The sequence below is a fragment of the Physcomitrium patens genome, chromosome 10 (assembly GCF_059467195.1).
Source record: "Physcomitrium patens ecotype Gransden chromosome 10, ASM5946719v1, whole genome shotgun sequence".
Classification (NCBI taxonomy): domain Eukaryota; kingdom Viridiplantae; phylum Streptophyta; class Bryopsida; order Funariales; family Funariaceae; genus Physcomitrium; species Physcomitrium patens.
In genome coordinates this window covers 17,274,985-17,288,415 of record NC_143419.1, presented here as the reverse complement: position 1 = coordinate 17,288,415, position 13,431 = coordinate 17,274,985, and the positions used below count along the sequence as shown (strand labels likewise).

Here is a 13,431-nt window from a genome sequence, read left to right as displayed (position 1 = left end):
TATATATATATATATATATATATGTTTTATATATTAAAAAACAGGAAATTTATACAATTAAAACTTAAAATAAAAATTTAACAATATCATTACTTTAAAAAAAAAATTAGTTTTTAAAGTTGCAATGATTTCTTAGATTTTAAAAATTAGGCTTCACATATAAGAAGTTTGAAAGAAATGAAAAGGTTTCATGACATATGATTGTTGTAATTGCATCATTTTTGTGGACATCAAAATTTTAATCAAATTTTATTTTAAAACAATGAAATCTAAACTGATATAGACTTATAAATAATCAAACTTTCTATATATTGATTTAAACTTTGATTAACATACGACTTTATAATTCATTTACGATCTTTTAATTTTTAATATATTTTATGTTTATAAATACCAAATCACTTAAATAGGTTTGTTTAACATCTGTATGTAGTCCTATTATGTAAATTTAATATTTTTAAAATGAAGTATCTATGAATGAATTGAAATAAGTTTATATATCTAAAAAACCAAAAATTATTTGCATAGAGTAAAAACATTAATATTTATTTAAATTTAAGGTATATTTGTGATTATAGTTACTATTATAATAATAATCATTATTATTTATTTTATATTTTATATATAAAAATAAAGGATATTATTTATGCCACTACGATTTTTTCTACTCTTACAACTTACCACCCATTTGATATGTTTTTTTAGTTTATTTTTATTCATTAAAAGTAATATTCAAACAAATGTTTTAAAAGCTCATAATCAAAAAAACTTAATTGCTTTAAAAGGCATTAAATAAAGGTGGCATGTGCTAGATGAGGGATTGTTGTGACAATAACAAATATTGTGGTGGCATTAGCAACATCCTATGTATATGTGTGGATATATATATATATATATATATATATTATTTATATTTATAATTTTTTTATCATAATAATATTTTGTGTATTGATTAATAAAAGATAATTTTTTTATTAGAATTGAGAGTTTTTAGTTGCATAAAAATTAGTGTCAATTCAAGCTTTGATTCTTAATATTGTATTTGCACTATTTTGATTCTAAATCCAAATGCCAAATTCTAACATTTGGAATATATCATGTCACATGATACCTTATTTACAACCATAGTCCAAACTTAATTAAATGTTCACAAGTTTACATTCTTTTAAAAAAAATCACATCCAATACACACTACTATCTCTACCAATAAAGAAAGAAAGAATGAAAACACACACATATACCACTAACATTTTTAAACAAAAATTTCAATAATGAAAGATAAATAAATAATAAAAACACTAATGCATAAGTATTGCAAGTAATATATAGAATCCATCACCTAGATAGTGTAAAATAAGAATCATTGCAAATTGTAGAATCATTCAACACCAATTTCTTTACTTCATATTGAAATTTACCTCATACCATAAAGAATTTGATTGATGAGTGCAACATCATCCCACTTGATATTAGACACAAGTTGTCAAAATAGAACAAAATTTAGATAATCCACCAACATCTTATCAATGAGATAGAGAGAAAAAACAAAAAAAAAAAAAAAAAAAAAAAAAAAATTAAGAATTAAAAAAAAAAAATCAACAAGGACAACAACAACAAACAATCTTGGAACAGAATGCAAAAGCAATATTTGGGGGAAGAGGCTGGAAAACCATGAAAGAAAAACACATTGTAAAGGAGCATGAAGCATCACCCAGCAGCAGCGCCACCCTCACTCCCCCAAGTGCGTGCAGTGCCGAGTCCACTTCGTCGCGGCGCCCGATGCGTGAATTCCGAAGGCCTCGTGATGAAGTGCCATGCAAGTCGGTATCGGTCTTCGTCCGCGGCCGAACTTCCAGGGCACTTGGGCTTTCCCTCGTTGAATCTCCTGCGTGTCGGGTGCGATTGCTTGCAGCCTACGCCTTCAGTTGCACCCGATTATATATCCATTCGTCATCACTTCGCTAATTCACCCCGCTTTGCTTTGCTCTTACGCTGTTAGTCAATTCGAGTTCTCTGTCGGATCATAGGCCTACCCCTCCCTCGGCCTGCTCTCAGCTCCGTTGCATTTGTTTAGCGATTCTTGTTTTCAGTCCCTTCCAAGAAGCTGTTTTAACGCAATCTTTTAGACTTGACGGATGGGGCAGGTAGTGGCCAAGCTTCTCTCCAGCATTTTATGGCCGAGCAAGCAGCTCGCGATACTCATGCTCGGCCTTGACAACGCTGGTACGGTTCTTATACTCATTTTACTTTTTATTTTTTTGTTTATTTTTTCATCTTTATCTCATTCATGCATGTTACCATAGATAATCTAAACGAATCATAGAAGTCTGCGTGGTATATGAGCTTCGATTGTAAATTTTCAGATGTGAGTCGGGCTTGAGGCTTCATCTCATGATCAGTTGGTGTTTGGATGTGTATGTAATTACAGGTAAGACGACGCTGTTGTACAAATTGAAGCTCGGGGAAAAGGTAATCACCGTGCCGACGATTGGATTCAACGTTGAGTCCATCCAGTATAGGAATGTGAACTTCACGGTGTGGGACGTCGGGGGCCAAGACAAGATCCGGCCTCTGTGGAAGTACTACTTCGACAACGCCCAGGGGTTGATTTTCGTGGTAGATAGCAACGACAGGGAGAGACTGTTGGAAGCGCGAGACGAGCTGCAGAGATTACTGGCCGAGCCCGACCTCCGCGTTGCGAAGGTGTTGGTGTTTGCTAACAAGCAGGACCTGCCGTATGCCGCGAATGTGGCCGAAGTGACTAACAAGCTGGGACTGCTAGCGATGCGGGAACCACAATGGTTCGTGCAAGGATGCTGTGGCACCACCGGCGAAGGCCTGCACGAAGGGCTCGAGTGGCTCGCTGCGGCCCTCCGCGACGCTTCGTAAATTCTCCCTCAGCTTTCGTAAATGATCCCTCATTTGTTGCTCAGCTTCATGCACATTGACTAACATAACATGGCATCTGAAATTCTCGATGCTTAAATCTACCATTTACAACGTACTATTGCAAAGAAATGACAGCAAAGAAACCATTTTTATTTTGTGGGCTATGCTATGAATCACACACTTGCTATCAGAAGATCAAAATTCATCTCCAACACCGCTGACTCTGTTACACACACAAATCTGGCATTACTTACCCAAATTCGACCATATCACATGTACGGTCACATCCACATGGAGATACATTGTGCGGGACAATTCTTATTCCGGACCGGCGGTTAGACTATTGAGCAATATCTGGTAATAGAGCTGCGAATGGGACTTGATTACATGATTTACACACAAATTAGAATGTGTAGGCACAATCTAGCGTCTGCTTACATGAAATAGGAGACTTCGTTGGTATCTGTCGAGGTCAAAGTTGGGTCGTAGCATTGGTGGGCTCAATCTCGTGCGAACAACACCGGTTAGGTAGACTTGGATTCCTTGAGCTAATGAGGCCTTTTACCGACGAAGTCACCGGGCAGATTGTGGTTGCATAAACGTCAGACGTGACCGCCAAGAAACCCAAGTGATGATGGTCTTCAATATGTTTTGTGCAAGCATACAAAATTGGGTTTTTTGCTAGTTTGATAGCATATTGATTGTTGCAGTGAAGTAATGTTGGAATTGTGTCTAGGTTGGCGTCTAGGTTGGTTTTAATCTAAGAGCTTGCTAGGTTGAGTGAGAAGACCAAGTTTGAAGGTGAATACATTCCTAATTCAGTAACTAGTCTGCTGAACCATGTTGCTTCCTAGGTTTCATTTAAGAGATAGATGTATTCAAATTTGGTAGAACTTTTTGAAGCAATCAGTTGTATCTTGCTTCTCTATGTTATGGTTGATCTCCAAAAAGAAACAATATCCTTCTATAGAGAGTTTGGTTTTGAGATATGTTGTCTAATATGAATCTATAAAGACTAGTATGGTCAAATCTATCTTTTTTCTTGTAGAATAATTTGTAGGCAACAATTTTCTTGAAATATTGTAAGATGTGTTTGATTGGTTCTAAGTACAATATTTGAAAATATCACAAAAATTTGGAGACTAAGTTAACTACATATGTAAGATTGAGCCTTGTAATTGTCAAAAAAATTAATTTGCCAACCATTCACCAAAACTTGTAAGCATTGTTTAAAAGAGAGCAAATATTGATTAAGAGTTGAAAGGTTAGAGGTAGAAAAATATGTTTAGATTTGCAATCTTGCATCCCAAATTCATATAGAATATCAAGTGTATATTGATGTTGTGATAAGAAAATTCTAAATTTAGATAAGTTATACTTAAATATAATTATGATAAGAAAATTCTAAATTTTATACTTAAATATCTTTTGATAAATTCCAAAACTATAATGTAAAAAAAAAAATTAAATTACTATTTGAGTTACTATCTTTTTTTAAATTGCAACTCCACTTACACATTTGACTTGTGAAAAAGAAATTGAGTAGAATAATTAAGCCATTTGAATTTTGATGTCATATTAGAAAGAAAGATTCAATTTATATCTAAGTTTTAAAAAACTCTTTTTAAGATACTGAAGGTGGATATAAAACTATTTTTGATTTTCCATCCTTAAATTAATAGATAAACAGAATAAGTGAATAAAGTATTAGAGTAGTATTTGAGATGTATTATCATCTACCATTAAGATGATTGAATAACTCTTTTGCTATTGACAAAATTTGCCTATAATAATATAATATATTATTTTTATTCAAGAATCATCTTTTTATACTAATAATGATTATTATTTATAATTTAATATTATAAACTTTTCAAAATTTGATAATTATATTATAGAAGATTTGGAAATTTTTTAAATTAAATTTATATACAATAATGAAGGTACAATCAAATTAAGTTTAAAAATAATAAAGGATTAATACAAATATCTATTGCAAGGAACAACTTCAATTCTATCTTAGTAATAAGATATGATTACTTTGTCATAATATTGAGATTTTTTTTTTTTTGATTAATTAAATTTTTATAGATTTGAATCATTTTTTATTTGTAAAGAAATCAATTCAATTACATTTTTATTACATCTTTGAAGATAGTTTAGTATTCTATTCTATATATCTCTTTTTGAGCCTTAAAAGAAAGTAAATATACTAGAAAGAAGATAAATATTAATTTTTCTGTAAAAATAGAAAATAATTAATAATTTGACTCAAAAAAAAATTTAAAATTAAGGTAACACCAAAATAGATTAAAATATCATGTACATTAGTGAATTCAAATGAGAGTCATTTAAGAATGCATATGATATTGTAGATATGTGTTTGACTTTATGCATGTTTATAATTCATTGATAGATTAAAAATTTGACCAACAAGTTAGTCATGTGTCACATGATTGGGTAGCTTGTAGTACAAGATAATGACGAGGTGTGCATATAGGAAACTTGCTTTGAAAGTTAAGACACGTTTCTTGCAAATTGAAGATGTGTTTGAGGTCCTATAAGACATTGCTACATAGCTCTTAGTTGCATAGTATATATGGAAGTAAGAATGAAGCCTTCTTCATTTCTATTAATGCCTTTCTAGTCTTTAGTCTTCCTTCAAGACTTTTTAATCTTCTTGTCTTTGATAATAGTCATTTTAATTGAATATTATACCATCTTTGAATGATTTTCTAGTCTTTTCAAGTGACTTAAGAGTGTATTGATCTTTTAATTGTTTGAAATTTATGTCTTTGATACAAATATATAAAAACCAGAAACATTAATAGAAAATATAATGCATTAATCAAAATATGTGAAAATATGGAATATTCAAGGTTCTTGTGATTTGTATGTACTGTGATTTGACTAGAAGCTCTTTTTAGATAATGACACCCTTCTTCAAATGAATCTACAATTGTAAGAAGCTCTTTGTTGTAGATCTCTTAATTAATCTAGGCTGCTAAAAATTTCTTGAAATGAAAATCTACAAAGCGAGGCTTATCATTTTTTTTTCATTTGTAATAACATTATATCTATAGTAAAGTCTAATGTGTTGGTTTCTATAAAGAATGCCTTACAAAAGTCAATGCAATATAAGATTAGTGCAAAAATGAATGTTATCTTCAAGACTACAAAAGATACTTTAGCTTCTTTATTCTATTCAAGTTTATCTTTACATGTCAAATATGTAAGAGGAGCTACAACTTAAAAAAAGTTCATGATGAATATCTCATAATAATTAATAAATTTCAAAAAACATTACATATCTCTGATTATTTTTGAGATGTTTCAATCTATGATAGTCTAGAACTTCTTAGGATCCATCTTAAGGCCATCATTTGATATGTTATATTCTAAGAAGTCAACTTGAGTAGTGTAAAATATATACTTTTATATCTTGGCATATAATCATGTATCTCTAAGTTTTTTTAGCATGCAACAAACAAAAAATTTATGTTCTTTTATGTTTTTAAAATAGATTAAAATATTGTATAAATAACAAATAATAAATTATTGAAAAAATTATAAAAGACGTCATTTATTAGATATTGAAATATAACTAATACATTCATGAGTCCAAAAATCATAATAGTATATTTGAAATGTTCATACCTAGTTCAAAATGAAATATTTTATTTATTTCTTTTTTTGAAGTATATTAAGTTGTATATTTTTTGTAGCTCTATTTATGTATAGATCTTTATTTGATTGAATTGATTAAATAATCTTGAGATCAAAGATAGAAAATACCTATTCTTGATAATGATCTTATTGATTCTTTGATAGTTTATAAATATTTGCAAAGATCTACTTTTTTTTCTTCATAAATAAGTTGAAATCTTTTGCTAGAGAGTTAGAATAGTGTATGAAGTTTTTATTCAAGTTCTTGTCAATATACTTTTTGAATGCAATCAACTTGCTTTGTGATAAACTATAGATTTTTCTAAATAATGAATAAGCTCTATCTTGAAGATTAATGGAACAGTTATAAGAATGATGCTCTGAAAGAATATCAATCTTAATAATCTTAATACTTGCTTGAAATGCCATTTAAAGGTTTTTTTTTTTTTTTATATATATATATATCAAAAATATGTATAGTTTTTATTATAGAAGTTGATCCTTCTTTTGTTACATGGATAAAAGCTTTTATACCTACTAACAAGGATATGGTTGTATTAAACTTAAAGATTTTTGTGCAACTAGTAGAATCCTAGATTAAACTATGAAAAAAATCAAAGTTATGAAAAGTCTTATTTATTTGAAGATTATACTTCTTTAACTATAATAATTCCAAAATCATAAAATTGGATAGAGATCTAATGACATTGAATATTACTAAGCTATTATGATCTTTAGTTGCTACATCTAATGAATTTTTTTTTATAAGTAACATCTTTATAAGATAATAAACAAACATTTATGATTTCTACATGCACAAGTTTATTTTTTTTAGTTAAAGATATTTCTTGTTTTTTAATAAAAGTTTCATCTATAAAATAAAGTAAGGCTTGTAAATCTAAGAATGCAAAGACTTTGTGATTTTTTAGTTCCAAAAAAACTTCTATTATAAAAGTAGGTGAAAGATTTAAAAATAGAATAAGATCTTTACTAGATATTATAAAAGACTTTAGCTCTACAATTCCTATTATAATTGAAGAAATTAATTTTTTAACTCATAATTCTCTTTGACAACTATGCTTCTCATTTTTTAGTTGTGTTACTTTTTTGGATAATATTGAGCTATGTGCTTAGATTCTCTATAATATAAGTATAAATATTTTTAAGAGGGTTGAGTTTTTTTTAGGTCAATAAGAAGCTTGAAATATACCATGTCAATTTGAATAGATTTTGGTCTTGATAGATAAACTTTTGTGAACTTAAAGATTGTGAAAATGGCTTGATTTGTACTTCTTCAATCAAATCTTTGTTGTTGGTATCTTTTAAATAGTCAATTATTGTATGCAATGGCTTGAGTAATAAATTCATCTAATAATCCTATTCTTAATATTTTCAATAGTAAATCTTTGATGTTATTTTTTAATCTATATTAAAATTGATTGATTAAATATTATTCATTCTAATTTATATTGTAAGATTTTTTTTTAAAAAATTGTAATATATATATATATATATTAATTGAATGTGATTCTTATAGTAAAGATACAAGTTTGGTCTCTATTACCTTTTCTCAATTACTTTCTTCAAAAGTGGCTATAAATACTTGTAAGAATGAAGTCAAATCATAGAAAAAATGTGAATTTTTTTTCATCAAAGATGCAAACTAAGAAAAAGCATTCCAAAAAAGAAGTACACCTATGAATCCAACTTAAATAAATCCAAAATATATTGACTTTGCAAGATATATATCTTAACTTGCAAAACAAATTTTTTTATATATGTACTACATAGTTAGCTTATTCCACAACCTACAAATATATGGTTAACTTGTTGACAAAGTTTCTAGCCTATCAATCAGTTATAAATACATATAAAATCAAAATAATATCTATAAAGCTTCTAGGAAGATTTTTTTTAAAAATATTATAAAATAAATCTATTTTTATTTATTTCTATTTAATTATATAGATAAATATTAAAGTAAACATATATGTTCATGATATTATCCTCTTTTTTTGGGATGAATTCTACGAAGAGCAATCATTATATGTTAAAAAAATCTAAGCAATAGTGAATTGTATTTGCTACATATTTTAATCTTTATTTTCTTCAAAGATGGTTCATAGGTCTTCTCAATTATCAATAGTGACCTATACTAGGGTAGAAAGACCATCTTATTATTTTATTATTGTTGAAGCCTTTGCAACTTTCTTTAAATAAAATATTTGGAATACCATCATGAGTTGTTTTTATTTTTAATAAAATCACCAAATATTGAGAGTTTCTTCCAAGGTTATATCAAACACATTATATCTTGTCATCTAATCAAGAAAAGATATATTGTTCTTGAGGATCTTTATTTCAATTATATCATCTTAAAAATTGTGACAATTGTAATATTTTATTCAATAAGTCAACAAGTGATACATCTTGAGTTCAATCTATTGGTTGTTTGTTTTCTATCTCCCTAGCGTTACAAATATATAAAAGTTATAAATAAGAATAGAAGATAGAATGCTATCTTCTCTGGATCTTTTTTTTTTACAGTAAAGATCTTCATCTTAGTTTTGATGGATGTCATCAATAAAAAGCTTCAACCTTCTTTGTTGCATTTACAAGATTCTTTACTAGCTTCTATGTGTGTTCACTAATATCATATCTACGCCAATGAACAAGATATTCTAAACTATTTTGGTATTGCTTTAAATTATGGTTGTTCCTTGTATAGGCATCTATATGTCACAGACATAATCATGTAAGCTAGTAATTACATATACAAATAGATAGAAGTAAGTAAAAGTAGGTAAAAGTAAGTTAATTCTATAGTATTTAATATGGAAGCTTCCTAGAAGCTTCATAGACGCTGCTTTGACTTCATAGGTGTCTTTAATTGACTTTTTGGATTAGAAACGTGGTCAACAAGTTGGCCATGTGCCACACATGTTGTTAGCTTGAAGTTCAAGTTAATTATGTGGCCCACACGTAGAAAAACTTATCTTGTAAGTCAAGGCATGTGTTCTACAAAGTCAACACATATTGGAGGTCCTATAGAACGTTGCCACGTAGCCCTTAGTTAGATAGTATATATAGAGACAAGAGTGAAGGCTTCTTCACTCTTATCAACTCCTTTTTTGCTTCTTGTCTAGTTTCAAGGGTCTCTAGTTTTCTTGTCTTTTGGCAATAGCCATTCTAGTTTCTCTTTCAATATATATACTTGTTTATATATATTTTTTGTTACCTCTCTTTGAGTGAAGGCTCACTTGTTTGAAATTTTTCATCGAGTTCTTGTCATTGACAGATTGACAAGAGTACACCTACAATATCAGAGCTTTGTCTAATCTTGATTAAGAGTGGATTACCCTTTTTACTTGATAAGATATAAGCATATTAGAAGTTGCGGATAACCCTCTTCTAAACTGATATTGTCCTTAGTATTTTCTTTGTCCGCAAGTCCTCTCTTCTATTTGTCTTGAGCGATATTAGACATCTTCTCTCTTCTAAGTGTTATCATGGGAGAACTTCTTGACATGAAGAGTGCAATGGCACAAATGCAAGAGCAATTGAGGGAGTTAATGCTTGCCACGCATCAACTCAATTTACCACCACAAGGAGCAACAAGATTGGTAGAAAGTGAAGATATAGAAATGGTTGGAGCTACTTCAACATCTGCACCAAACCATATCCTTTCTCCTATGGTGGAATGCCCTTCAAATGTTAGAGAACCAAGAATTGTCCTATCCAAGAAGTTTGATGGCACCAAATCCAAGTATCGAGGATTATCAATCAAGTACAACTTGTGATTGAACTTCAACCCCAAAGCTATCCAACTCCAGGATCGCAAGTTAGATTCATTGGTATGCTTCTTTCAGGTTCAGCACTATCATGGTTTTCATCTTTTCTTGAATGACGAGATCCAATATTAGATAATCTAGAGGCTTTTTTGGCAAAATTTTGATCTATGTATGGAAAACATGATGCAATTCGTGTTGCAACCAATAAGATCCAAATTTTACCACAAGGCAATCGATCAATAACGTTATATGCTTCACAATTTTGACAACTTGCAACTAATATCAAGTGAGATGATGTTGCACTTATTAGCCAATTTTTCTACAAATTACAATATGAGGTAAAAAAATTAATGCTCAACTTACGTAATCCTCAAACATTGAGTCAAGCAATTGACTTTGCTGTGAAGTGCGACAATCGCCTTTTTGAATTTCGATCTGAGAACCGTACAAGTGGACCTCAACGTTACTATAATTCAATGGCAACACCAACACCTCTTCAACACATACATTTGGAAGTAGAGGATATGCAAATTGATGCAGTACGTTTCAAACCTCTTATTGAGCAAAAAAAGACTCGTCGTCATCAAGAAGGATTATGTTTATATTGTGGAGAACCAAAGCACACTGCTCAATATTGTCCAAAGAAACGACGCAATCACAAAATGAGGAGTATGGCTGTGAAAGAAGACAATATGTCTAGAAAACGAGTTTGTCTAGCTACAATAGGGACTGTGTGGTTGGAACCTTGCACAACATCTAGCAAAGGTCCTATTCTCTCCTCAAAGCCCTCTCCTTGTTTTACATTATATGTTATTTTAGGACCTAAATATTACAAAGTCTCTGCCTTGTTAGATTCAGGAGCCTTAGCATGTTTTTTAGATGAAGAATTTACTAAAAGACATAGCATATCTTTAGTAAAGAAAACTAAACCTGTTCATGTAGAAGTCATAGATGGTCGTCCATTGTCTTCTGGAGATATTACTCACGAAACCCTTCATATAGTAGTAATAATCAATGGTCATAATAGTTTTGTAGTATTTAATATCATTATATCTCCTTCTAATCCAGTCATTTTAGATTTATCGTGGTTAGAAAAATACAACCCTCAAATAGATTGGATTTCTCGAACTCTTACATTCTCTAAAAGTATAACTAACAGTGTAGTTAATGAAGTAGAGAGTCATAAGTCTAGTTCAATTAAACCCGTATTTATAGGTGCAAAAGCTTTCTTGCATGCTGCTATGAAAGAATCACCATATATTATTTATGCCACATCCGTTTCTATTGGTGAAAAGACTTCAAGTGGCATTCCAAGCCAATATCAAGAATTTCAAGATGTACTTGAAAAAAAAATGCGGGTACACTCCCGGAACATCGTCCCTATGATTGCTCAATTGACCTTCAAGAAGGAGCACAACCGCCATTTGGACCAATCTACAGTTTATTACAAAATGAGTTGGCTGAACTCAACGAGTATATTGAAGAAAATCTAACTAAGAATTTTATATGCCATTCTAAATCTCCGACAAGAACTCCAATTCTATTTGTGAAGAAAAAAGATGGATCATTGCGGATGTGTGTTGATTATCGAGGACTCAACAAGATTACCATCAAGAACAGGTATCCACTACCTTTAATATTTGGACTTCTTGATGAGCTCCATCAAGTTAAGATCTATAAAAAAATAGATCTTCGGGGAGCATAAAATCTAATATGCATCAAAGAAGAAGATGAATGAAAGACTACGTTTCGAACTAGGTATGGACATTTTGAATACAACATCATACCTTTTGGACTTACAAATGCACCAGCAGCTTTTCAACATCTAATGAATGATGTTTTTTGAGAGTTTTTGGACGATTTTGTGGTCTGTTATCTAGACGACATTTTGATCTATTCTAAGAATCCAGAAGAACATGACCTTCATGTTTGTTATGTGTTACAAAAATTAAGAGATGCAGGACTCTATGCCAAGATAGAAAAGTGTGTGTTCCATACTACTCAAGTCGATTTCTTAGGTTACATCATTTCAAATGATGGACTTATGATGGATCCTAAGAAAGTTCAAACTATTATAGACTGGAAGATCCCAAAAACGGTAAGAGATGTCCAATATTTTTTGGGATTTGCCAAGTATTATCGCATCTTCATCAAAGACTTTTCTCGAGTTGCAGCTCCACTTACACGTTTGACTTATAAAGACAAACTCCAATGGAATCAAGAAGCGGAAGTTACTTCATGAATCTTTGAAGACAACGTTTGTTTCTGCACCAATCTTATATCGTGTTGATTTTTTCAAATCATTCTTTATAGAAACAGATACATCGAACTTTGCTCTAGGTGTGGTTTTATCATAAATGGGAATAGATGACAAACTTCATCCAGTAGCCTTTCATTCAAGAAAATTCTCAGTAGTAGAAATCAATTATAAGATCCACGACAAAGAACTTCTTGCAATTGTGGATTCTTTTCAAGAATGGCATCATTATCTAGAAAGCCCTTCCAATCCAGTCACCGTGTATACGGATCACAAGAACCTCAAATATTTTATGTCAGCACGCATATTAAATCGTCGCCAAGCTTGTTGGAGCGTGTCTTTATCAAGATTTGAGTTCATCATCACTTATTGGCCAGGAAAACAACAAGGTTTGTCCGATGCCTTGTCTAGACGTTCTTATCTTGCACCAAAACAAGGAGATGCAGCTTTTGAGCAACAAAGAACGGTTCTCTTAAAGCCGAAGAAATTTCATCTTCGAGCAATAAAATCAACATTGACTGTTGATTTAACTTTTCTTAAGCAAGTCCAGTTAAGTATGTCTTCAGACCCTCTTGTTCATGATATCAAGAATAAATCTTCTAAATCTCATAATCTTTCTAAATTTGAATTCAAGAACAACCTACTCTATTTCAAAGGACGCTTATATGTTCCAGAAGGAGAAGCACGTTTACGTGTTCTTCAAGCTCGTCACGACTTCCCAGCAGCAAGACATTTTGGATATAATAAGACTTTAGAGCTGATATCTAGGAATTTTTGGTGGCCTCAAATGTGGAAGGCAGTTAAAGATTTTGTACAATCATGTGATGT

General features: G+C 30.7%; 1 protein-coding gene across 1 annotated transcript; it reads left to right on the top strand.

Moving 5' to 3' along the window:
- The first annotated feature begins 1,965 nt into the window (after window positions 1-1,965).
- LOC112287453 (ADP-ribosylation factor) lies at window positions 1,966-3,041 on the top strand. Its single transcript, XM_024530436.3, has 2 exons — window positions 1,966-2,223; window positions 2,429-3,041. The coding sequence occupies exons 1-2, from the start codon at window positions 2,136-2,138 to the stop codon at window positions 2,887-2,889; spliced, it is 549 nt and encodes a 182-aa protein (XP_024386204.1). The 5' UTR covers window positions 1,966-2,135; the 3' UTR covers window positions 2,890-3,041.
- The last annotated feature ends 10,390 nt before the right edge of the window (window positions 3,042-13,431 follow it).

Excerpts from the sequence above, each read along its gene's own strand:
- LOC112287453 (XM_024530436.3), top strand. The coding sequence starts at position 2,136 with ATGGGGCAGGTAGTGGCCAAGCTTCTCTCCAGCATTTTATGGCCGAGC. Across the intron at positions 2,224-2,428 it reads GCTCGGCCTTGACAACGCTG|GTAAGACGACGCTGTTGTAC; the intron begins GTACGGTTCTTA and ends ATGTAATTACAG.